This window comes from Diaphorina citri, unplaced genomic scaffold, assembly GCF_000475195.1.
Source record: "Diaphorina citri unplaced genomic scaffold, Diaci psyllid genome assembly version 1.1 scaffold1157, whole genome shotgun sequence".
Classification (NCBI taxonomy): Eukaryota; Metazoa; Arthropoda; class Insecta; order Hemiptera; family Psyllidae; genus Diaphorina; species Diaphorina citri.
This window is the reverse complement of record NW_007378586.1, coordinates 38935-65623: the sequence shown is the minus strand read 5'-3', so window position 1 is coordinate 65623 and position 26689 is coordinate 38935. Positions and strand designations below refer to the sequence as shown.

The 26689-nt window shown below is 38.5% G+C and overlaps 1 protein-coding gene and 1 pseudogene across 1 annotated transcript in view; one reads left to right on the top strand and one right to left on the bottom strand.

Moving 5' to 3' along the window:
* Positions 1–26689, bottom strand: part of LOC103514503 (bestrophin-2-like) — a 58542-nt gene that overhangs the window by 18135 nt on the left and 13718 nt on the right. Inside the window, exons 2-9 of the mRNA XM_026827458.1 lie at positions 22689–23498; positions 15232–15366; positions 10433–10504; positions 8463–8545; positions 7906–8063; positions 6241–6318; positions 5509–5667; positions 4648–4728 (exon numbers count right to left, since the gene is read on the bottom strand). Coding sequence (XP_026683259.1) covers positions 4648–4728; positions 5509–5667; positions 6241–6318; positions 7906–8063; positions 8463–8545; positions 10433–10504; positions 15232–15366; positions 22689–22867 — 945 coding nt within the window. The 5' untranslated portion in view covers positions 22868–23498. The remainder of the gene's footprint in view (positions 1–4647; positions 4729–5508; positions 5668–6240; positions 6319–7905; positions 8064–8462; positions 8546–10432; positions 10505–15231; positions 15367–22688; positions 23499–26689) is intronic.
* LOC103514502 lies at positions 24402–26021 on the top strand (annotated as a pseudogene).

Sequence of the window (26689 nt, the reverse complement as noted above, 5' to 3'; positions counted from 1 at the left end):
ACTTACTTATCAGGCCAGGGAATGGCTTCGTACTGGTTCCACCATCTCCTGGCTACATAAGCCACGTAGAATCCTAACACAAAGGATAGCGGTACTTACTTATCAGGCCAGGGAATGGCTTCGTACTGGTTCCACCATCTCCTGGCTACATAAGCCACGTAGAATCCTAACACAAAGGATAGCGGTACTTACTTATCAGGCCAGGGAATGGCTTCGTACTGGTTCCACCATCTCCTGGCTACATAAGCCACGTAGAATCCTAACACAAAGGATAGCGGTACTTACTTATCAGGCCAGGGAATGGCTTCGTACTGGTTCCACCATCTCCTGGCTACATAAGCCACGTAGAATCCTAATACAAAGAATACCGGGACTTACTTATCAGGCCAGGGAATGGCTTCGTACTGGTTCCACCATCTCCCGGCTACATAAGCCACGTATAATCCTAATACAAAGGATACCGGTACTTACTTATCAGGCCAGGGAATGGCTTCGTACTGGTTCCACCATCTCCTGGCTACATAAGCCACGTAGAATCCTAATACAAAGGATACCGGTACTTACTTATCAGGCCAGGGAATGGCTTCGTACTGGTTCCACCATCTCCTGGCTACATAAGCGTATTATTAAAAAATATATATATAATATATATATATAATAGTAATAATTAAAAAATGTACTTTGGAAGCCATTTTCCATATTCAAGGCACATTCTTTTATACATCCTTGCCTATCCAAGAACGGAACAGTTCGGTCAGAACTCCGTCAGAATTTCCGCGCTGACCGGGATTCGAACACAGCACCTCCAGGTTGATAGTCAGTGCTCTTGAACACTCAGCTATAGAGGTGGGTACTGCTAGTCTAGGAAAATTGGACTTTTGCTTTGGACAAATTAAAAGTTTCTCTTCTTCCTACTAAAATCCCCTGTACTTTGATTCCCAAATGAAATGATTCAATACATTTATTTAGCTATTTATTTCACAAATAACAAATATACAAAGGTCCTTTATGAATCAATGCTACTTTAAGACTGGTATAGGCTGTGTCGTGATATGCCCATCCCGTATGTCCCCCTTTAGATAGGTGAGAAACACACTATTGACCATTTAGGCCAATAGTGTGTTTTGTTAAAAATTTCTTGTCGATGGTGGGCATCGGACCCAGGACCTTTTGCATGGCAAGTGCTTTACCACTAAACGTGTTTCCTACTTGTTTTTCTCTTCAGATCAAGGAAGGCCTCCTAGCTACTCGAGACAAACTGATCTCACTAGAGTCTTGTAGTATCCTAGGCGATGTGTCTCCTTTCCCTTCACCATTACTAGAATAAGAAGTAAGAAGTAGAAGTCAGTATAAGATAAGAATGTTCAAGGGTGACAAATGAATCTAATTTCTCACTGACGTTAAGCAACGTTACGCGTGGTTCGTATATGGATGGGTATTGAGTAATCAACTAATCATCGACATCAGGTAATCACATGATGCTGGGTGAGGTTAATGTATGTAGGCGGATAGCTGGTCACCGAATGGAAGGTAAAGCTCATTAGCAGGGTCACTAAAGACCTTAGGAGCTATACTCGTAAATGACATACATGTGTCTCTTTTATGGCGTTAAATGATTTTCTGCTAAAAGCCCTCGAACGTAAATCAAGCTTATATTATGCTGATATCACTATTAGGCAGTCTGACAGACCTGGGTCTCAAGCTTTTTCCACCCCACACGTTAAGACGGTCTGACAGACCTCGGTCTGTGAAACCGCGGTCTCTCAGATAATCTGAACGTGAGTGGCAGGCAATAGGTATTATCTGTACGCAGTCAAACCACATTAGTCTTACCGCCAAATACCTGCAGGCTGCATAGGCAAGGATCTGCTGCAGTGGCCACACAATCCATCATCCGATGTATTCTCAGCACCACACTGAACACAATGCATGGTGGTTAATGAGGACTTGGGTGTTACTTTGACCCTGGCACTATCATGGTCATCTTCATCTTCTTCTATGATCTCTGGTAGGAACATGGACTGCTGGTCCTCAGGAACCCTGGAGGACGACAAACATCAACAAATGAGTCGCCGTGGTAGGACTTCAAACTCCTTAAATTAAATAAAAGTCTAAAACGAACGTGAACAATAGGAAATAAATCTAATGGTTCTATTCACTGATATAGAGGTTATAATTCGGCATAAAACCAGAGAGAATGAGAATAATCATCCGTGTAGTGTTAAAACTTATAAATTAAGTTTTGGTTATACTTATGATAGGTAACTTAGGTTAGGTTAAACTAATCTACCATGATAACTCAAGTTACCCTAATGCGGCATGGGTTTGACGAATCAATATAGCCACATTAGAAACACTTGAAGCGTATAATCTTCACTGAATTGACAGGATGATGGCTAACAGCAAAGAGATCCAATATGCGATCTAAAAAAGTAAATACATTTTAAAGATAAACAAATAAAAAATACCTATATTGTGTTAAACTATTCCAATACTGACGTGTTTTGCCTTATTATCTTTTTGCTTCATTTTCAGCTTTTTCTCCTTCTTCTTCGCTTTTCCCGTGTTCAAACGGGGTTAGCGCTTTTCGCCAACCTCAATCAGTCCTACGGTAATTGCTTTGGGCTGACATTTGAACTTTAAAGGAGAGGAAAAACAAATTGATCGTATAAAATAGGATAGGTAGATGTATTATTTACAAATCTAATGACAAATAATTTGAATAAGCCTATTTAGGTAACATCAGTGAAACAATGTATCGTACAAATACTAAAAAATGTTTTTAATAAAAATGGTACAACATTTGAAGACAGTAATATCATTTCAAAGTAAAAGTGAAATTATGAGTTACCGTAATATAAAAAACAAAAAGGCACTCATTTCCCTGTATCATGACAAAACATGCTTCTACTCAAGGGCAGATGTGAAAAACGTCCAAAATGGAATAACAGAGAGTGTAGACCCCCGGGTTCATCGGCCTATTCAGAATACAACAAAGGCAAACTTACAGACACTACAACTACAACTTAGAACTCATTACAAACATAGGTACATGGTACACTAATATATCTTAGCAGAATATATACACACGTTTAATGGAATGAACGACAAGTTTGAAATGCAAGAAGAAAATGGAGAAAGGGAATGAACACTACATTACACCATGGATGAATGGAATGAACACTACATTACACCACGGATGAGTGGAAGGAACACTACATTACACCATGGATGAATGGAAGGAACACTACATTACACCATGGATGAATGGAATGAACACCACATTACACCACGGATGCATGGAATGAACACTACATTACACCGGAAATGCAAGTACACCACGGATGAATGGAATGAACACTACATTACACCATGGATGAATGGAATGAACACTACATTACACCATGGATGAACTGTTATCCAGAACGAATGCTGAAAACGTCTGCAGACTGTAGAACTATGTCCCAGCAGAGTATCCGAACATACTCAGGGGTTAGCAAACACTTTAATACCCGTCACACAGGTTCACGCATTCTTGACAAGCAAGAAGTGGAAAAAAGATCACAGGCAATTTGGCGAAGGAAAATGTCTCCCCCTTGAGTTAATTTAAGAGGGATCTCTCTCTTTTGACTCATTGATAATATTAGGTTCAACATTCCGTCGAATACAAACAGGCAGTAAAGCCTCCTTTCTCTGAACACATATACCTTATGTATATGATGAACACATATATGTACCTTATGTAGGGTAAAACCCCCAATCGCCGACACCTGTTGTAATCGTGGACACCCTACTCGTATTTCTTTAATAATAAGAAATCTGCGTGGTTTACACGTGATCAAATCTATGCACTAGGATCTCCTCACCCTCCTCTATCTTTTTCACAACATTACAGCTTAGATGCCTCGGTCGTCTGAGAGACATGAGCCAGACTAGATAGAATTACGTCAGTTTGTTAAGAAAGTGCTTTTTTTGTTAGCGTTTTGCTAAGGTAAGAGTTGTTTTTAAATGCGTTTTATTTTTTTTTTTTTTTTCTTTTTTTTCTTTTTTTTTTTTTTTTTTTAGTGTATTTTCATTTATTTTTATTGTACAATGGGAGTAACTCGTCAATATTATTATTATTAAAAGAAAATCTCCTTTAACACTAAACTATTATCCTTGCTGTTTTCCGTATTGGCATTATCCGTCTCTGAGACGGCCAGTTGAAACATTCTCAGGGACGGGCAATGCTTGTAGAAGAGAATATTTCGATCCCATGTTAAAATAATGTTAAACGCCTCAAAATGTCTTCTCTTACAGGCATTGTAAGTCTCTGAGACATCCGGAGGTGCAGAACAGCGCGTAAAAAAAACGTAAAATTTTACAAAATGCGTAGGTTTTTTCCACTGAATTGTTTAACACAAACTGAGGATCACATAGCTCGATCAGAAAAAAAAAAAAAAAAAAAAAAAATTGTTTAACAAAAACTGAGGATCCCAAGGCTCGATAAAAAAAAAAAAAAAAAAAACAAAAACAAAACAAACAAACAAACAAAGACCAGTTTCCTTTGAAATTGATTTCTTTCCTACGAAATCCTGTCTGAGAGGCGGTCAATGCCATATAGGTGTGAATTAAGTGACAGTAAAACTGGAGAGAGGATAGACTTACCTTCATGTGTCGATCAATCAGCCAGTTCAATTCAAAGTCCTCATCATCATCACCGAATGGGTTAATGAGTTGTTCTGCAACCTGGAGAAAACAGAAATATCTAGGCATTATGTTTTTCCTTGGCACTTTCATTACATGTGTACAGAAAAAAGTGTTTTTAAACATCTACACAAATATACCTATATGTATATTTGACATCACTTACCTACTAAGTATGTACCTACCTAGATACCCCTTATTTGTAGATTAGCTTCATTTGGCGTTCGTAGAAAAATCCTGATTGGAAACGCGGAGCAACATTTTGAGGCAAATATGCTACATATACCTGTAGACTACGTTAGAAATGTTAGTCATTATAATGACGAGTGAAAAGCGCGTTCGTTAAGCAATTAGCAGAGGCTCCTGTTATCTTTTCCGTGAGTGAAAACAGTTCTAGAACATTAGCAACACAGCCTCTCAATATCCTGAATATGATCAAGCCATGCAAAATATTGTTCATATATTTGCACAATATTATTCTAGCCGCAACTAACAAAGAATTGCACATGTTTAAAAACCTCAACTGGGATGAAATTTTATTTTCCCTGTAGACTCTTCCAAACATTTTGCATTTGCGATGATCTACAAATGAGTTTTCGCACAGAAATAAATGCAATTTTTGCCGCGCAAGAAGCGCCAACGCCAAGTCAGAAATACTTCATGGAATGTCCTCCTCGATGTGAAACTTCTTACCTTTAACAATCCCATGTAGCCTGTAGACTCTTCCAAACATTTTGCATTTGCGATGATCTACAAATGAGTTTTCGCACAGAAATAAATGCAATTTTTGCCGCGCAAGAGGCGCCAAGTCAAACTTCTTACCTTTAACAATCCCATGTAAAAGAGAAACTGCAGTACAGTGAAGAAGGGAAAGTAAATGTCAATCTCTAGCTGTGCCTTCTTCACACTATCATTGTTGATAATATATTGACGGCCCACCAATGCTACCAGGAAATATGTGTACGTTGCTATGGTAACTACCTGACGACAAGCAGAACATAATTTTTAATTGACTTCAGAAATACTCAAAATAATTTTTATCGAAGAGGTGTATTTTCCTCTTGGAAACGGAAACTGCTTAACTACCTGACGACAAGCAGAACATAATTTTTAATTGACTTCAGAAATACTCAAAATAATTTTTATCGAAGAGGTGTATTTTCCTCTCGGAAACGGAAACTGCTGAAAAAAGCTAGACCTTCGATGGTTTTTAATGCGCCATCTTGGTTTTCTATTGGTTTAATACAGACGCTACCACGCCAAGTAGTGGTTGAACTCATTCCCGTATTTTCCTTTAAAAGAGGGTAAATCGTTTGTTTCCACAAGAAAATACGACCAACTTTGAAGTTGAAATGATTTTATTGAAATTAGACCTTACTTTGAAGAAATCGAAAAAAAAAGCCTTGTAAAATGTAGGTAACGTTGTTACAAAGGTTGGAAAACAGCTTTTCCCCCTTGCATCCTCGAAAAAAGCCTTGTAAAATGTAGGTAACGTTGTTACAAAGGTCAGAAAACAGCTTTTCCCCCTTGCATCTTAGTATTTCTATGACTCACTTGAGTATAAACTAAAGGAATGCTTATCCAGTCATAACTCCACAGGATTCCACACTTCTGTCTGAACTCATTGAATTCCTGCAAAACAACAATAAATGCATCAAATATTAGTAGTTTAATGAACAATGTACAAATCACTCAGAAAAGGGGCTCTTACGACGGGATGCCTTCAAGACCCAACGGCGCCTATAAACTACATAGTGAGAAAATATCAACTTGTGTAGTTAAATGTTGAATGAACATTTTGTCTAAACTTCTTGGTGTATAGTGAAAAATATTTCATATCCACGACATTGGAAAATTCAGGTACGTTATAAACCATATTTTTATCGCGTGGTCATAAAAAACGAACGTGAACAATAGGAAATAAATCTAATGGTTCTATTCACTGATATAGAGGTTATAATTCGGCATAAAACCAGAGAGAATGAAAATAATCATCCGTGTAGTGTTAAAACTTATAACTTAAGTTTTGGTTACACTTATGATAGGTAACTTAGGTTAGGTTAAACTAATCTACCATGATAACTCAAGTTACCCTAATGCGGCATAGATTTGACGAATCAATATAATCACATTAGAAACACTTGAAGCGTATAATCTTCACTGAATTGACAGGATGATGGCTAACAGCAAAGAGATCCAATACATTTTTTTCACCCAATACATCACATATGATTTGGATCTACGTTTCCAATTCATATTCGAAGGAGGAGCCCAGATCAGCCACTTTTTGAAAGATGAAAATAAAGACTCGGAAATAAGATTTGGAACTCAATTTTACGTCTACAACAGTCTAAACAGTCTCCCGAAGGTAAGGTTAGTGGCCACCCCTGGTATTGAGACTATTGAGTGATGTCCCCTTGCTTATTTACATTTAAATCAAATGAGGTTTCTAGTTTCACTCATTAGCAAATAGGTTGACACGAACTGAAAGACCGAGGACACAAGTGTTGACCTCGCAATAACTAGGTGATAAGAAGAAGGAGAAGTAGAACTAAGTGATGATATAATAAAACATACATACATGGATTAGAATAATAACAAGAAGTGGTAATGTGAAAAAAAAAGGCCAAGTTCATATCCAAAAATCTCGTCCTATAAAAGTGGTGAGATCAGAAAATTAAGGCCAAGTCTGCATTCCCAGTTTTTCGTGTCTGTTTGAAAATGCTGAATCTCAATTCCTTCAAGCTCCTCTCAATTTCAACTTTTAACAATACACGTAACAATACGTGCGTAATTAACGGAGTTATGATAGGGGTAAAAATGGCTCGAAATGTTTCGTGTAATATACACACTGGCGTGCTGAGGCCGGAACTTGGCCTGGCGCACTACCGTGCGCCGTGCGCCTAGATAGTTTTTGCCAAAATTTTCAAAGAGGTAAGGAAATTAGCAGATAAAAAACTAGTTACGTAGCTTGGAAGTTAGCGCGTCTGCCTTGTTAGCGCTAGGTCGCGGGTTCGATTCCCGCCCGGAGGGAATGTTATCCGAACCAGGGCCGTATCCAGGATTTTACCGAGGGGGGGAGGGGCGGATGCTTCAAATTTTTGCAGTCTGGCTTATGGTAAATGAGAAAGATGAAGCTCAAGTGGGCGGGCCCTCTCGCTCCCAAATACGGCTCTGTCTGGAGGTTGACTGTATGGGACAACAGATATGTATTCTTACCTCCATGATGAGTTTGAGGCCCTGGGAGTCTATCACTCTCTTCTCCATGTTACTTCTCTTGAGCAGAGATATGAACCAAGTACAAGGAATCCAATAGGTGTTGAACTCGGAGTTTGGAACCGATATAAACATTTGCAACTCATCCTGAGTGATGAAGCCTGGAACAAAGAATCCAAGTTGTGAATTATTTGTGGTGGACCTGACAGCCTCTTAACAATTTTTGGGGAGACACAGCATTATTAGGAGCGTCACAGCATTGAGGGACATGGTACACAAGTCCACATATATTGTTGAACAATCCGCAATTTACCATCCCGAGTTAGGATGTACCTGTTTCTAATTTTCCGTGATGAAGCCTGGAACAAAGAATCCAAGTTGTGAATTATTTGTGGTGAAGCTGACAGCCTCTTAACAATTTTTGGGGAGACACAGCAATATTAGGAGCGTCACAGCATTGAGGGACATGGTATACAAGTCCACGTATATTGTTGAACAATCCGCAATTTACCATCCCGAGTTAGGATGTACCTATTTCTAATTTTCTACACATAAAATACCCAATATGTATTCCACTTGTAAATATCTATCCGGAAATCGCCAAGACACGCTTGCTACTGTTTTCATTTTCTGATTTTTGCTAATTTTTCATTAGCTGTCAATTGTTGGTCGGATCGCTTATACAAGGCAGCTACAACAGACGTTAGAAAGTCCTCATCATCATCACCGAATGGGTTAATGAGTTGTTCTGCAACCTGGAGAAAACAGAAATATCTAGGCATTATGTTTTTCCTTGGCCCTTTCATTACATGTGTACAGAAAAAACTGTTTTTAAACATCTACATAAATATACCTATATGTATATTTGACATCACTTACCTACTAAGTATGTACCTACCTACATAGATACCCGACGTTAGAAATGTTAGTCATTATAATGACGAGTGAAAAGCGCGTTCGTTAAGCAATTAGCAGAGGCTCCTGTTATCTTTTCCGTGAGTCAAAACAGTTGTAGAACATTAGCAACACAGCCTCTCAATATCCTGAATATGATCAAGCCATGCAAAATATTGTTCATATATGTGCACAATATTATTCTAGCCGCAACTAACAAAGAATTGCACATGTTTAAAAACCTCAGCTGGGATGAAATTTTATTTTTGATGACAAGTACTTAAGGGAAGTTTTTTTCAAGGTTTAAAGCATTTTCGCATCCCCGTGTGTAAAAAAAAAATAAGAGATCAAGGTGAAAAGTTAACACAACAAGAAGACACGCAAAATTTTGTCCAAACAAAATAATAAGATATCACAGGTTTTTATTTCTTACAATAAATGATTACTGTATGACACATGTTGTTTTCATAGGAACTTGTGATGGGCGACACACAGTAAAACAAGTAAGAGAGGTAAAATCACAGCCTAACATAACTCAAATGCAAATGTTGTACATAGGAACCAATTGGAGGACTGTAGGAATGCGATCAACGGAAAGGAACAAAGAAAGAAAAAAAAATATACAAGATGGAAGTGGAAGAAGGGAGAGAAGGTGAAGTAAAAGCTGAAGAGGTAGAAAAGAAGAGCCAGAGTAGGTATTGAGGGTTACTAAAACTAGGAAAGAAACAAGATGCTTGAAAGTACAACAAAAAATCCCCCAAAAAACAGTTTTTTTTTTTTTGTTTTTTGGCTTTATGGTTTTCTGGACAAAATTTGCACCACCATTTTCGTGTTCCTGGTAAAAAGACCTTTAATTTGATATATAGGTCGACCAGGTTTGGATAAGTCCTTCTATGGGGACAGACCGACCGACCGACCGACAGACGACACCGAAGCGAATACAATAGTCCGTCCACTATACCTTTTATTATTAGTAATAATAAAGGAAGGACGGACTAAAAAGCTAGACCTTCGATGGTTTTTAATGCGCCATCTTGGTTTTCCATTGGTTTAATACAGACGCTACCACGCCAAGTAGTGGTTGAACTCATTCCCGTATTTTCCTTTAAAAGAGGGTAAATCGTTTGTTTCCACAAGAAAAATACGACCAACTTTGAACTTGAAATGATTTTATTGAAATTGGACCTTACTTTGAAGAAATCGAAAAAAGCCTTGTAAAATGTAGGTAACGTTGTTACAAAGGTCAGAAAACAGCTTTTCCCCCTTGCATCTTAGTATTTCTATGACTCACTTGAGTATAAACTAAAGGAATGCTTATCCAGTCATAACTCCACAGGATTCCACACTTCTGTCTGAACTCATTGAATTCCTGCAAAACAACAATAAATGCATCAAATATTAGTACCTAGTTTAATGAACAATGTAAAAATCACTCAGAAAAGGGGCTCTTAGGATGGGATGCCTTCAAGGCCCAACGGCGCCTATAAACTACACTAGTGAGAAAATATCAACTTGTGTAGTTAAATGTTGAATGAACATTTTGCCTAAACTTCTTGGCGTATAGTGAAAAATATTTCATATCCACGACATTGGAAAATTCAGGTACGTTATAAAGTATAAACCATATTTTTATCGCGTGGTCATACGACGTATCATACGGCCATGTTCATCATCTCCGTATATTGACAACGCTATGGAATGCATCACTCTGGAATAACAAATCACAAGAAGCGGGTGGTTAGTACCCGGATGAGTGACCATCTGGGGCCCATGAGTGATGACTGACTTCAGATTCTGGGAGATATAGGCAGTCGCGTGCTGCTAGCTTTTCTCGGGATATCTCATTCTCGGTACGACGGTAAATGTGAGTAAGCAGGTATAGCTTGTCGCCGAATGATGGGTAAAACCCTTGTCTTTAAAAACCTTTGCAGTTATATAGTGACGTTAAACTCCCATAAAACAGTATAAGCCGAACCCATCCTTTAGGGCTCTTGGCTGTTGGCCACCTAAGCCGCAAAGTGGACTTTTACATGTACTTACATAATATTATGTAATTTCTACCTAAACTAAAGGACGTTACACTGGGAGTAGAGAAGAGTCTGATCATGGGACTGTAAATTGGGAGAAAAACAGCTAACCCTAACCAGCCGACAGCCTAGCTAGTTGGGAAATTTTCAAAGGTGTCCAAAAGCATGAGCAAAAAAATCTCATTGCTCACCAGTCACCAGCTATTGGTATTGAAAATCCGTTTACAGATTAAATCATGTGTTAACCCTTATAGTGCCAACCTGCCAACACATTTTTGGAGCAACATCCTTAGAAGTCACAGTTTCCCCAAGGGCCACTCCTATGTAACATCCAATATTGTAAATTATTGTAATTTATTGACGACACGAAAAAGATTTAAACTATAATGTACATTGTACAATCTACACTTGTCATTTTGTACAGCAACTTTTGTTTCATTCATATGTCCATTTGCGATATTTTCTAGAAAAAAAACTATAATGCCTTGGTACTTTTAAACCTGTCAGGTTTTCCATTCAGAAGATCAGGGGAAAAGTTGTTTGACAGAAAGGTACACAGGTTGGTTTGTTGTGTTACCTAATAATTATGTACCATCCTATCATTAAGCAATTACCATGATCTTATGCCCTGTTTGAATTACAGCAATCATTAGCAGGTAATCAACGTGTTTTTCATATTTATAAACTTAGAGTATTCAAGTATTCATGATATAAAGTACTTATAAATATAAAGTCTTTATTAATATAATTAAATTAATAAATATTCCGCGATAACGCATCGAGTGTAATTACTGATTTACTGGAGACATAGAGATGCTATACATTTTCAAGATTATTTACATGTGTCATCTTCAGGACTAGAACATTATATGGGACTAAACTTGACAAAATTGTAGTTTCTTTTCTAACCATCATAATGGGACATTTTGTTTTGAGTTGCCAATTTAAATGAATAAATAAAAAAAAAAAACACTAACTAATTTGAGGCATCGAAAAGGAGCTGCAGAAGAGGTTATTCTACATCAGTATCCTATTATCCCATCCTCTTTTGGTACCTAACTATTCTCCACAGGGTTTAGAAGAAATCATCCTGTATTGTTATGTTCATCCAAACCAGGACTAGGGTCATCAAGATTTTAATTTTACATTGTTATTATTTTCTACTTAAAGTAAGAAAATAATTACTTGGTGATAAAAATCGCTCGTGTTACTCTGAAGTTGGAAGAAAATGAAATTCACTTTAACAAAACATATACCTATGTAGACGTACATAGGTACCTAGTAATTTTATTGCCACTTTTCTTCTCCTCCTTCTTCTTTTCCATTCTCTCGAATAATTTTGATAAAAGAGAACAGTTGCACAAGATATGGACACATATGTAAAGTCAATACAGAGTGTTTATAAAATCCGGGGACCCCTGAATATTTTTTGAACGGCTAAAGATGAGAAGCTGAAATTTAGGGTACTGTTTTATCTTTTCAAATAACATTTTTGGAAGTAGTCGCCAAATTTTGTTCGAAGCCAGGATCGGTCCTAGGGGGCCCAACTTTAAAATCTTAATTGAGAACCCCCCCCCCTTGTGATACAGCACATCAAAAGTCTTAAATAACGTACCTAGTACTTTGGTATAAGTTTAAGCTCGATACGATAACCAGGGACGGAGTTATGGTCAATTCAAATTTTAATTTTTCCATGTTCTTCCGCCAATAGGAGAAGCACCAAAAATGGAAAATTCACATCGATTGGTGATTTGTGCTTCAAATAGGTCCCACTAATGATTCATATTGAAATTTGGTCCCAAAAATAAAATTTCGAAACATTCATTTTCACCCCCGGAGGCCATCAGGACCGAAAGTCTAAATTTCATTTTTGGGTCTGAATTTCTATATGACCCATTAGTGGGGCCTATTTGAAGCACAAATCACCAATCGATATGAATTTCCCGTTTTTGGTGCTTCCCCTATTGGCAGAAGAACATGGAAATATGAAAAATTGAATAGGCCATAACTCCGGCCCTGGTTGTCGGATGGAGCTCAAACTTGTACCAGAGTGCTACGTTATTTAAGACCTTTGATATGCTGTATCTATCTTAACCAAACGTTTTGTGTTGTATCCTTGTCACATTTTGTGAACTACATACCAAATTTCAAGTCTCTAGCTCATACCGTTCCCGAGATATTGTTAAAATACACCAAAAACCGCTAAAAAGCGGCTACATACCAAATTTCAAGTCTCTAGCTTATACCGTTCCCGAGATATTGTTAAATTACACCAAAAACCGCCCTTGTGAACTACATACCAAATTTGAAGTCTTTAGCTTATACCGTTCCCGAGATATTGTTAAATTACACCGAAAACCGCCAAAGCGGTAAAATGCCGCCAACCGTTGCACCGATCTTAACCAAAAGTTTCGTGTCGCATCCTTGTCACATTTGACAGCTACGTAGCAAATTTCAAGTCTCGAGCTCTTACCGTTCTCGAGATATTTTGTTTACAGACAGACAGACACACGGACCAATGGCTGAAACTTTGTATTTAGGCCCTAGGGACCTCAAAACGTGTTTTGACACTGAAAACTGACCATCGAAAATTTGACCCGAATACATTACTTTCCTTCCTATAGGGGTCCCCGGACTTTATAAACACTCTGTATATGTACACATTAATGTAGAAAATACTTCAAAGACTCCTTCACACAGTGCTAATCACATTGTATGACACCTTGACCCCATAGAATTTAACATCCATGTTAGCATGTACCCTACACAAATGTGTCTTTGTCTATTTGTGTTATGCTGCGGCATGTCACACGCCCAGCGGAACTCTTATTGGCCTTTCACACATTTCATAGTTGAACAGCTGGTTTAGTGAAGTGTAGGAAAAAAGTGTAGGTACTCTTCACGTTGTGAATCCAGACTAGAGTTTACCACCAGGGCTTTTTGTTCAAAAATGTGAAAAATTACCAATCACATTATAAGCTAGACTACGAGAGTAAAGGGGCTTTTCAGTCCTATACCGGTAATGTAAACAAGGTATATTCTATTATAATGTAAATTATTAAATCTGCTCAGCTACATATTGCCTATGTACAAGCAGCAGCTCAGTATGAGTAGCTATTTGGAATAGATACCTACAGATATGTGATCTATAACCTCAGACAATAAGTACAATGAGATCTGCTAATGTCTATCTTGAGGTTTGTGGTTTGGAATAAATTATGCATATGGAAACCACATCATGGATATTCGTAGCAACTTTCTAGTTTGTATGACTAACAAATGACTGCATTGCTGTTGGGCTGAGGTTTCGACCTCCCGACAAGGGTTAGCGTTTTGCTAAGGTAAGAGTTGTTTTTAAATGCGTTTTTTGTACTTTTCTTTTTATTTTACCACTATTGGACTCGTTTCGACCTCCCGACAAGGTCGAATAATGTTCTGGTCCCTATTTTCAGGGGATCCGCCTACAACTCCATATGTACATAGCTGACAATAGATCAGTTGCGCTTACTTGTACCTCCCGACAAGGTCGAATAATGTTCTGGTCCCTATTTTCAGGGGATCCGCCTACAACTCCATATGTACATAGCTGACAATTATACAGAAATTGGAGTCGAATTTTCGACAAAATTTCGATGGAAATGAAGTCTTTACGGCATGCTACGATTTGGCAAGCCACAAAATTAACAATAATAAGTTCTCCCGGCTACATAAGCCACATAGAATCCTAACAAAGGATACCGGTACTTAAGGCGCTTACTTGTGTGATGTTTCAAAGTTATAGAGCAGGAAAAATGAGGACCAACGGAATTTTTCTTTTTCTTCTACGACTTCTAGATACCGAGATAAATCGATTTAAATAATACCGATAAATCGTAAAGTTTGACGTCACGACATATGCTCCCGTAGGCGATGACGTCATAATTCATGACTCCCGCTTCGTTTGTTTGTGCGCAAGCGTTTCTGCGCATTTTGACATTAAGTCTGACGTCACAACTCTTTGAACTTTTTAATTAAAATGGCAATTAAAAATTGAATTTTTGACCTTTTAAAGTTACTTTTTCGGAGTTTTGACTTCAGATTTGGATTTTTCACAACTTTTTACGTAGGAATCGACCTTTTATTTATAATTTTTACCCAACTGCAACTGCTCCATTATACAGAAATTGGAGTCGAATTTTCGACAAAATTTCGTTGGAAATGAAGTCTTTACGGGATGGGCATGCTACGATTTGGCAAACCACAAAATTAACAATAATAAGTTCTCCCGGCTACATAGGCCACATAGAATTCTAATACAAAGGATACCGGGACTTACTTATCAGGCCAGGGAATGGCTTCGTACTGGTTCCACCATCTCCCGGCTACATAAGCCACGTAGAATCCCAATACAAAGGATACCGGTACTTACTTATCAGGCCAGGGAATGGCTTCGTACTGGTTCCACCATCTCCCGGCTACATAAGCCACGTAGAATCCTAATACAAAGGACAGCGGAAATTCTTTGAGTACTTGCTCCCCGTAGATGGCAACCTTCTCAAATAACCTGAAACAAAGAAAAATAAATTAGAAGACATCGAAAAATAAATGGCAAAACAATAACTTTAGAAAGTATACATAGGTACAGTTCCATTCTTAGTCCCCAAAATGGCCCTTTAATGGTCAAGTTTACAGTACAACAGCGGTGATACTGTTGGGGACGACTAGAAAAGAACTTCGTCGAAAAACAAAGAAAAATTTGATGCTTCATTTTCAATTTTTTCCACGATAAAAATCACACAAAATGAGCCTTGTATTATGTAATAAAGGGACACTAGAGTTTTTAGATACGCGACTGCTTTACAAACGTTATAAAATTCAAGCAGCTCACGTGTTATCAGTATACACTAGGCGCTAGGGGTAGATAGTATCAGCACGGTCGGTAAGCCGTAAGGTCGATTCTTGGCTACGTAGAATTTGAATGAAATCATCGTCTATATTATTAATACCTACTCATCATAATATGTCCCCTACTGGGGGTATTCGCAAAAAAAAAAAAAACGCACGTGTAGCGTACATTGATATTCACAACAATGGGAAGAGACTCTCAGCTTTAGCCCATAAAAATATTCTCAATTAATTGCGGGCCCAATCGGGGCTGTCACTCCCGAACGGTTGCTCTGATTTTGAAAAAAATGGGACCAATTAGCACAGGGAGTATGAGTTGTCAAAAATGTAGCACTGAGATTACAACACATAATGGATTAGGTAGCAAAGATACTTGTAAATTTTACAATAAATAGTCAATTTTTAGGTAGCACAGGGACTTATCAAATAGGTAGCACTGAGATTATAGCACAGGTAACAGGGAAATTTGTAAATTGTCAATTTCCAGGCAGCACAGAAACAAAACACTACCACAAAAGTAGCACTTTGGGGTTGGGCAGATTCAAATGCATGGATTTTGGGTTAGATGGTCTTTCCGCATGTTATTGATTTACACTCGTCTATTTATTTGATCGATACCTATTCGCTAAAAAACACATGAAAAAAAGATTACTATTAAATCATTTATTTATTTTTATGGATTTATTTTATGGAAAACATCTGGCTGACAAATGAAACAGAGTGAAGGGCAAATTTTTGCGAAACTTGCTGATTTTTTTTTTCTTTTTGTACCTACCTGACTACCTAAAATGCTAAATCAGTTAAATTATTACAGTGTTTCACGGGGGAAAAGCAGAGCCCTTGGGCCTGAATTGGCGAAATTATAGTGAGTAAGATTGAAAGATACAAACAAAATTGGTGCTGTTTTACATACATTTTATGCCGTCCCAAAACTAACTTTATACATTGGGTCCCCCAGAATATCAGACGTATTATCCTACCAACCCCCACCCGGGTCTACAGTTTCATGTTGACTTTTATGTTATTCAAATGCAATCAGTACTTGGTAACATGGTACTGGTAGGGAATAGTTGGAACACTAGAACCACAACCCCAGACAATTATTCTAATGTCACACAAGTGTTCTCCTCAAGTAGAAATCTCATTTTATTCTCTCATATTCTGATATTGCACGAATTGTGCACATTATTTTGATTTATTGAGCGAAAATAAACAAGAACTCTCACCAGATTTATTTGAGAGGAAAAATCACTCTGTATTTTTCGACGATCTATGTCAGGGGTGCCAAACCCCTAAATGAGTTGGGCTACGTTCCATGAAGAACTTCACGCTTTGCACTTCGAGATTTTCAAAAGTTATGACGTAATATTACAGAAGATCAACCTTGAAAAACATTGCATAACCATTAAAATAGTAGTTGTGACGTCAAAATTTAGTAAAATGGGCCAAGTGCTACAGTTTCTTTCAGGAACGCAGCCTAGTTAGACCTCAAAGTTCAAAACACGACCGCCATCCGTTATCAATTCTTGTCATTTTTCTCGATCATAAGATTTCCTTCTCCGTACAATTTTTTTGTCAATGGTGGCGTTCGAACCCGGGACCTTCTGCAATCGGTTGGGCATCCCTGATCTCCATGATTCTTTGAGGACTTGCTCCCCGTAGATGGCAACCTTCTCAAATAACCTGAAACAAAGAAAAATAAATTAGAAGACATCGAAAAATAAATGGAAAAAGAATAACTTTAGAAAGTATACATAGGTACAGTTCCATTCTTAGTCCTCAAAATGGCCCTTTAATGGTCAGGTTTACAGTACAACAGCGGTGATACTTTTGGGGACGACTAGAAAAGAACTTCGTCGAAAAACAAAGGAAAATTTGATGCTTCATTTTCAATTTTTTCCACGATAAAAATCACACAAAATGAGCCTTGTAGGTATTATGTAATAAAGGGACACTAGAGTTTTTAGATACGCGACTGCTTTACAAACGTTATAAATTCAAGCAGCTCACGTGTTATCAGTATACACTTGTCGCTAGGGGTAGATAGTATCAGCAATTCAGCACGGTCGGTAAGCCGTAAGGTCGATTCTTGGCTACGTAGAATTTGAATGAAATCATCGTCTATATTATTAATACCTACTCATCATAATATGTCCCCTACTGGGGGTATTCGCAAAAAAAAAAAAAACGCACGTGTAGCGTACATTGATATTCACAACAATGGGAAGAGACTCTCAGCTTTAGCCCATAAAAATATTCTCAATTAATTGCGGGCCCAATCGGGGCTGTCACTCCCGAACGGTTGCTCTGATTTTGAAAAAAATGGGAAACTACTTTATGGACCCAATCAGTCCTTTGAAGGCCCTGCAAGAAGTGAAAGAACCCTTTTTCTATGTGAGTACTGAATCGCAAGTACCTACATACTTATGATTTGAATCTAGAAAGTACACAAACACGGAGAAACCCTAGAAAGAGGGCACCAAAGATAATAATAATAATAATAATAAAAAGTGGGCTGCTCGATGGAGAAATCAACTTAGGAACACCATGTACTTCCGAGATATTTTACCATGGACCACACAACTCTCTAGACACCCTATAAAATATTCTTACCTATCGAATGGTGCGTGGAGTTCTAGACAAAATACAAAAAAAAAAAAAATATTTGAGTCATAAATAATAACTCGGATACCTTACACTTCACTGGGCGACACCTTGCCTCTGTGTTATGCCAGGCCATATCACAGTAGCCCTGGTTCAACTATCGTCGTGAGAACTAGATGTGAATAAGTATAAACTGATGAGAGATTAGAATAAATAGCAAACTGCAGAAGGTTTAATAGAGTATATAAGGCGGAATGCAGAGCAGTGTACACTGGTAAAAACCGTGCGCTGAGCCTAAATGAACGCAGGTCTTATCGTGCCGAAATCTTCTTCAGCAGGACAGGAGAAAGCCAGCCGTTTCGTAAACAGCGTTATCTGGTTAGGAGAATGTTCGCCCTGGGCTGAAAAATCGGGAATCGAACCCGCGACCTAGCGCTTACTAGACCACTACCCTCCTAGCTAACAAGGCTGGCACATTCTTTTAATGTTAAAGGAAGTACTTGGGAACTCACTCATAAGATTTATGAAGATGCCTTTGCCAAATTTGTAACCTTTTAATAAAGACCAAGATATGGGATAGACTGGTGATGAATTCATAACACGTTAGTTATGCAGGTATACTAGTTCTAGGAATATTAGAAACATTACTTGGGTTGTTAAGTATCTGTGCAACAGGAGCAAATTTTCCTTACAGAGGCGTTATTAGTTACTGCATAACTGCTAGGGGTTTCAGTGACAAGGGATTTACCCTCCGTTCAGCAATAAGCTAACGGCCTCCACACATTAACGTCACCCAGCCTGAGTGGGGCCGGGAAAAACAAGCAGCTCCCGGTTGCCTAGACCTAGATGATTACCCAATAGCCCAATACCCATTCAGATACCAGTCCCGCTCCCGCGTAACATTGCTCGTCTTCAGTGATCCATCCAACTGGTGAACGTGCTGTCACCACTTGCTGAGTTGTTGAGAGACATGTCTTTATTCTAATAGACATTGAATCTTCTGTTTGCCACGCTTGTAGTTTTTCACTAACGAAGTCGGTTACTGTCCCTTTCTAGGAATTGTGTAATGAAAGGGCCATTCTAGTTCTAATTTTAGCTTGCGTATTGACCCAGGGCCCTCGACTGGATGTGTCTTTGTATTCTAAGCAGTGTAGTAGTTAAAATAAGGAAAATTCATGTTGTGGATTCACACACTAATGAAGAAGTTCATAGGGGCATGAGGGTCACAAAGTCTGGGAACATTGAGAACCTGGTAAATATCCTCAAGGCTCACACCGAAAGAAAAGATCAGTAGTTGAATGGAAGAGCTCCTTCAGGAGGACCTAGCCACTGCCACTTAGAAAAAAAAAAATAATAAAGGAAGGACGGGCTCAAAAGTGACAAAATAATGAAATCATCCCTAAGGTCAACATCTTTGTTAAGTCTAGAAAGCGTTCTGTGTTTCCGTTCTGAGAACTCATCAGGTAAACATAGATGCTGACTAACCATTCGAAATTTTCGCGTGCCAAGTGCCAAAAGTTTATAAAAATTGACATGAGCATGTTATACACAGATGGGCAACTTTTTGACACAAACAATATACATTGCCTTTGCCAAATTTGTAACCTTTTAATAAAGACCAAGATATGGGATAGACTGGTGATGAATTCATAACACGTTAGTTATGCAGGTATACTAGTTCTAGGAATATTAGAAACATTACTTGGGTTGCTAAGTATCTATGCAACAGGAGCAAATTTTCCTTACAGAGGCGTTATTAGTTACTGCATAACTGCTAGGGGTTTCAGTGACAAGGGATTTACCCTCCGTTCAGCAATAAGCTAACGGCCTCCACACATTAACGTCACCCAGCCTGAGTGGGGCCGGGAAAAACAAGCAGCTCCCGGTTGCCTAGACCTAGATGATTACCCAATAGCCCAATACCCATTCAGATACCAGTCCCGCTCCCGCGTAACATTGCTCGTCTTCAGTGATCCATTCAACTGGTGAACGTGCTGTCACCACTGGCTAAGTTGTTAAGAGACTTGTCTTTATTCTAATAGAAATTGAATCTTCTGTTTGCCACGCTTCTGCCTTTGCCAAATTTGTAACCTTTTAATAAAGACCAAGATATGGGATAGACTGGTGATGAATTCATAACACGTTAGTTATGCAGGTACTAGTTCTAGGAATATTAGAAACATTACTTGGGTTGTTAAGTATCTGTGCAACAGGAGCAAATTTTCCTTACAGAGGCGTTATTAGTTCCTGCAAAACTGCTAGGGGTTTCAGTGACAGGAGATTTACCCTCCGTTCAGCGATAAGCTAACGGCTTCCTCACATTAACGTCACCCAGCCTGAGTGGGGCCGGGAAAAACCAGAAGCTCCCGGTTGCCTAGATGATTACCCAATAGCCCAATACCCATTCAGATACCAGTCCCGCGTAACATTGCTCGTCTTCAGTGATCCATCCAACTGGTGAACGTGCTGTCACCACTTGCTGAGTTGTTGAGAGACATGTCTTTATTCTAATAGACATTGAATCTTCTGTTTGCCACGCTTGTAGTTTTTCACTAACGAAGTCGGTTACTGTCCCTTTCTAGGAATTGTGTAATGAAAGGGCCATTCTAGTTCTAATTTTAGCTTGCGTATTGACCCAGGGCCCTCGACTGGATGTGTCTTTGTATTCTAAGCAGTGTAGTAGTTAAAATAAGGAAAATTCATGTTGTGGATTCACACACTAATGAAGAAGTTCATAGGGGCATGAGGGTCACAAAGTCTGGGAACATTGAGAACCTGGTAGGGCCCTCGACTGGATGTGTCTTTGTATTCTAAGCAGTGTAGTAGTTAAAATAAGGAAAATTCATGTTGTGGATTCACACACTAATGCAGAAGTTCATAGGGGCATGAGGGTCACAAAGTCTGGGAACATTGAGAACCTAGTAAAATATCCTCAAGGCTCACACCGAAAGAAAAGATCAGTAGTTGAATGGAAGAGCTCCTTCAGGAGGACCTAGCCACTGCCACTTAGAAAAAAAAAAATAATAAAGGAAGGACGGGCTCAAAAGTGACAAAATAATGAAATCATCCCTAAGGTCAACATCTTTGTTAAGTCTAGAAAGCGTTCTGTGTTTCCGTTCTGAGAACTCATCAGGTAAACATAGATGCTGACTAACCATTCGAAATTTTCGCGTGCCAAGTGCCAAAAGTTTATAAAAATTGACATGAGCATGTTATACAGAGATGGGCAACTTTTTGACACAAACAATATACATTTTTTTGGCACATTATCTCCTGCATCGTGTAAACAAAACATAGTTTCAATTTTCAATCCAAATAGAATCAAGGCCCATTCTATCATACGCACCACGGTGTGTGTTTACGCCTAACATTGACACATGTGTCACTACACCAAACATTGAGCCTAATAAAAACGATACATATGTTATACAACATGTGTTGGGGATTTTCATCCAGGTGTTCTCGAGACTAATTTGTGTCAACAAAACATGTCAATCATCGCACTCATACCGATGCATCTTTCATTCTAGATTCCTGACGAGGATTAGGATTTTGGCCTGTTGAACTACCGACGCGACGGTAACTCTCAAACGGTTTGTCCGAATTTCATAAATTTGGCCTTTTTTTATATAATATATCGTACCTAAAGGCAGCAATTCAAAATTGTGGGCCAGTTGAGGCCTTTGAAGGTCTTGTAAGGGCTTTATTTTGGGTGAAGACTTTCGGACGAATCCGAAGTACAAGCCTATTAAAGCCTAGAGTGATGCCTACTCGGGTACGGATGTATGTAGCCATTATTTTCTCTTTCAAGTTATACATTGTGTAGATTATTATTATCATTATAGGTACATAGGAGATTCATAAGCATTTTTGGAACGTACAAGTGTCATAAAGATCTCCACTTCTTGGCTACCTTATTTTGTTTGTTTGTCTCTTGTGTAATCACACTTTTGTTTGTGTTTATCTCAAGTACTTGTATTATTGTTTACCTTGTTATATTATACATAATTAACAGATAATGAAAATATTATCATAAGAGTTCTTAATTCGGGTACATATTTCTACATGTACTAAAAACAGATCACAGAGACAGAGCCTCTTGAACAAACTGACTTGCGCAAGCCAGTTTAGTTTACACAAATGGATCGTAGCGTGTGAACGCAGGCTTGAAGGTTGCAAAATCCAAATAATAATAATGAACTTTCTCTAGGTTCCTCTCACTTTTTTGTACAAACCGAACATACCGGCAAAAGGAAGTTTTCGCCTGAGGGAAATCCTAAACTTAAGTCTAGTTGGGACGGACCACTAGCCATTTCCAAAATATTAGAGTTTATTAAATAAACAAAATAAATAAATCCAACATACATATGTATTTACCTCTTCTGTTCATCAGGCAGCGTGTACCTGTAGAAGGCACTGATACATCCGAAGCACAACAGGAACAGTGCCAACTCCCGATATATCAACTTCCACAGGCTCCCCTTCCACATGAACAGCAGCCGTGTGAATCCGCCACTGGTGGAAGATGCCACCTCATACTGGTAGCTCACAGTCATAGCGTCGACACAACCTCGGCCTCAGAGGGGGAATAGGTTGAGAACCGCTTGGGCGATTAAGGAATCATGAATCGCGAAGTCGCCCCTGGGTTGTATCCATTGGATTGAATCACGGAATCGATACTGGTTAACGGCGGCCTTAGAAGGAGATAGTTTGAGAACCGCTGGGCATTGAATTAGGAAGGAATCATAATCGATAGGTTACAGGGATTAAAAGATTTTACGCGTAACAGACGGATTATAATACATAATCACGATGTGTAAAACCGGGATTTTAAATAATCTAAATATTAGATAGTCCAATTAGCACAGGGAGTATGAGTTGTCAAAAATGTAGCACTGAGATTACAACACATAATGGATTAGGTAGCAAAGATACTTGTAAATATTACAATAAATAGTCAATTTTTAGGTAGCACAGGGACTTATCAAATAGGCAGCACTGAGATTAAAGCACAGGTAACACGGAAATTTGTAAATTGTCAATTTCTAGGCAGCACAGAAACAAAATACTACCACAAAAGTAGCACTTTGGGGTTGGGGAGATTCAAATGCATGGATTTTGGGTTAGATGGTCTTTCCGCACGTTATTGATTTACACTCGTCTGTTTATTTGATCGATACCTATTCGCTAGAAAACACATGGAAAAAAGATTACTATTAAATCATTTATTTATTTTTATGGATTTATTTTATGGGAAACATCTGGCTGACAAATGAAACAGAGTGAAGGACAAATTTTTGCGAAACTTTGATTTTTTTCTTTTTGTACCTGCCTGACTACCTAAAATGCTAAATCAGTTAAATTACGAGTATTACAGTGTTAAGTGTACATGTTTCACGGGGGAAAAGCAGAGCCCTTAAGCCTGAATTGGCGAAATTATAGTGAGTAAGATTGAAAGATACACACAAAATTGGTGCTGTTTTACATACATTTTATTACATTTTATGCCGTCCCAAAACTAACTTTATACATGGGGTCCCCCAGAATATCAGACGTATTATCCTACCAACTCCCGCCCCGGGTCTACAGTTTCATGTTGACTTTTATGTTATTCAAATGCAATCAGTACTTGGTAACATGGTGCTGGTAGGGATAGGGAATAGTTGGAACACTAGAACCACAACCCCAGACAATTTTATTCTAATGTCACATATTTATGTTCTAAGCAGGCATTATTCAAATACAAAACGAGATAGTACGATGAACGTGTGTTATCTGTAAGGTTGGGCCAGTGTTAATGTTAATGAATAAACACAAGTCCATGCTGATTGTTTTCCACCCGAGTTCAGAACAATGGAGCTTGGTGACACAATGCACGGGTGACATGGGGCACACACAATAGTGTCGGTACTTCATATCAGTAGTAGGTAATTGAGACCTCGGCCTGATGTGCGAATTATTAGGCACTTCATGGACAGGGTCATTTGCTAATCCTTATCTTAGGGGTTAGGTCTGCCGCACATTGGAAGTATGGAGGAGTAGCGAGATACCGTGTCTGGCTAGGGGACGTTAAACAGAGCCAATGTGAACTTCTCAACCAAGAAAATGACATTCCTTCTCTTCATTAATAACCGTCTGGTAGAGTCTGTAGGTAAGAATCAAAGTTTCTCTCTCTCTCTCTCTCTCTCTCTCTCTCTCTCTCTCTCTCTCTCTCTCTCTTGGGGTGATGAAACTTTTCTATTCTGTTTACTTTGAGGTTTGATAGATTGAACTGTACCTAACTGTTGAGGTCTTATCGTCCCGAAAGCAAAGAGAGAAGGAAGACAAGGTAGAAAGTCAGCCGTTACGAGAACGATCCTTATCTGTTTGGGATAAAATTCACGCCGGGCGAGAATCGAACCCGTAACTTAGCGCTTACAATGCAGACGCGCTACCCTCCTAGCTAACTAGACTGGCAGAAATTTCTTCAATTTGAGGAGCAGGCTTGAATGAACTGAGTGCAGGTTCAATTCCCTGTCAAATCATGGAACTTTATCCTCAATTATTTCAGAATTGGACTACAACTCTAAGTTCTAATATTGTTATGTGATAGAAAAGGCCTCCAGCACGGTGTTAACCTCGCCTAGTAATCCCAATGTGAACTTCTCAACCAAGAAAATGACATTCCTTCTCTTCATTAATAACCGTCTGGTAGAGTCTGTAGGTAAGAATCAAAGTTTTTTTTTTTCTCTCTTGGGGTGATGATCCTTTTCTATTCTGTTTACTTTGAGGTTTGATAGATTGAACCGTACCTAACTGTTGAGGTCTTATCGTCCCGAAAGCAAAGAGAGAAGGAAGACAAGATAGAAAGTCAGCCGTTACGAGAACGATCCTTATCTGTTTGGGATAAAATCCACACCGGGCGAGAATCGAACCCGAACCCGTAACTTAGCGCTTACAATGCAGGCACGCTACCCTCCTAGCTAACTAAGCTGGCAGAAAGTTCTTCAATTCAGGAACAGGCTTAAAAAACATGGCGCGGGTTGAATTTCCCGTCGAAGTATGGAATTTTAATTCTCATTTATTAGAGGATTCGACCATAACTCTAAGCTCTAATTGTTATGTGATAGGAAAGGCCTCCAGCACGGTGTTAACCTCGCCTAGTAATTACCTTTCTACTATCTTGCACCTTCATTGTCTTGATTCCAGCTATTAAGCGCATGATAGAGCAAGTCTACAGCATCTATCTTCCCAAAGGCTCCTTCCCATTTGTGTACCTATCTCTGTGTATGGACCCTAAGAATGTAGATGTTAATGTTCATCCCACCAAACATGAAGTAAGTGCCTGTTTTATTTCACTTTTTTATGAGGTATAGGTTTCTAATTTTACCAACAAACAAACAGACATAAAAAATTGGTTGCGAACTTGTCGCGTAAAAAGTTAGAACTTATTTAGTTTAGTGATGGATTGAGAGGCAATTAATTGTCTAAGGCCTGCCACACATTGAAAGTATAATCGCGCGACTTCCTGTAGCGCGTAGTCGCCCGAAAATCTATACCTACCTAATACCCATGAGACCTCTCACACTCTATGAGACCTAAGTCGAGCGGCTTTGGTGTGAGAGGTCTCTATTATTTTCATAAGTTTGGATTTTCAAGCGGTATCTCGCTACTCCTCCATACTTCCAATGTGCGGTAGACCTAACCCCTAAGATAAGGATTAGCAAATGACCCTGTCCATGAAGTGCCTAATAATTTGCACATCAGGCCGAGGTCTCAATGGAGCAGTTGCAAATGGGTAAAAATTATAAATAAATGGTCGATTCCTATGTAAAAAGTTGGCAAAAATCCAAATCTGAAGTCAAAACTCCGAAAAAATAACTGTAAAAGGTCGAAAATTCAATTTTCATTTTCCGTTCTAATGAAAGAGTTCAAATATGTGTGACGTCAGACTTTACGCAGTTGTTCTTTTATAATGGGGTTATTACAACACGGGATAGTTTTTACATCACTTCACTTTCAATGATTTAGGTAAGAGTTAAGGTAACTTCGCAGAAAAAACAAACACAATTATATTTTTCAAGAAAAGAAACGGTAAAAAAAGTAAAAATTAATTGGAAGAAACTGTGCAAATACGTAAGTGATCGCGAAGATTTTGAATCGTGGTACAATAAAAATATATCAGCAATTATATTTATTTTTTATCAACTCTCGAAAAAAAGCAACATGTAAATTGTATTTTTTTCTTGTGTTTTACAATCTCCACTCATGTGTCGTTTACTTAACACAGAAATAACTTCACCACGCCTGATAATGTATCTTGTGATAGGACGAGATTTAGAATTAGATTTAGATTCTCTTACTCTTTATTATGATAATGTTTTCTAGTTTTTCTTATT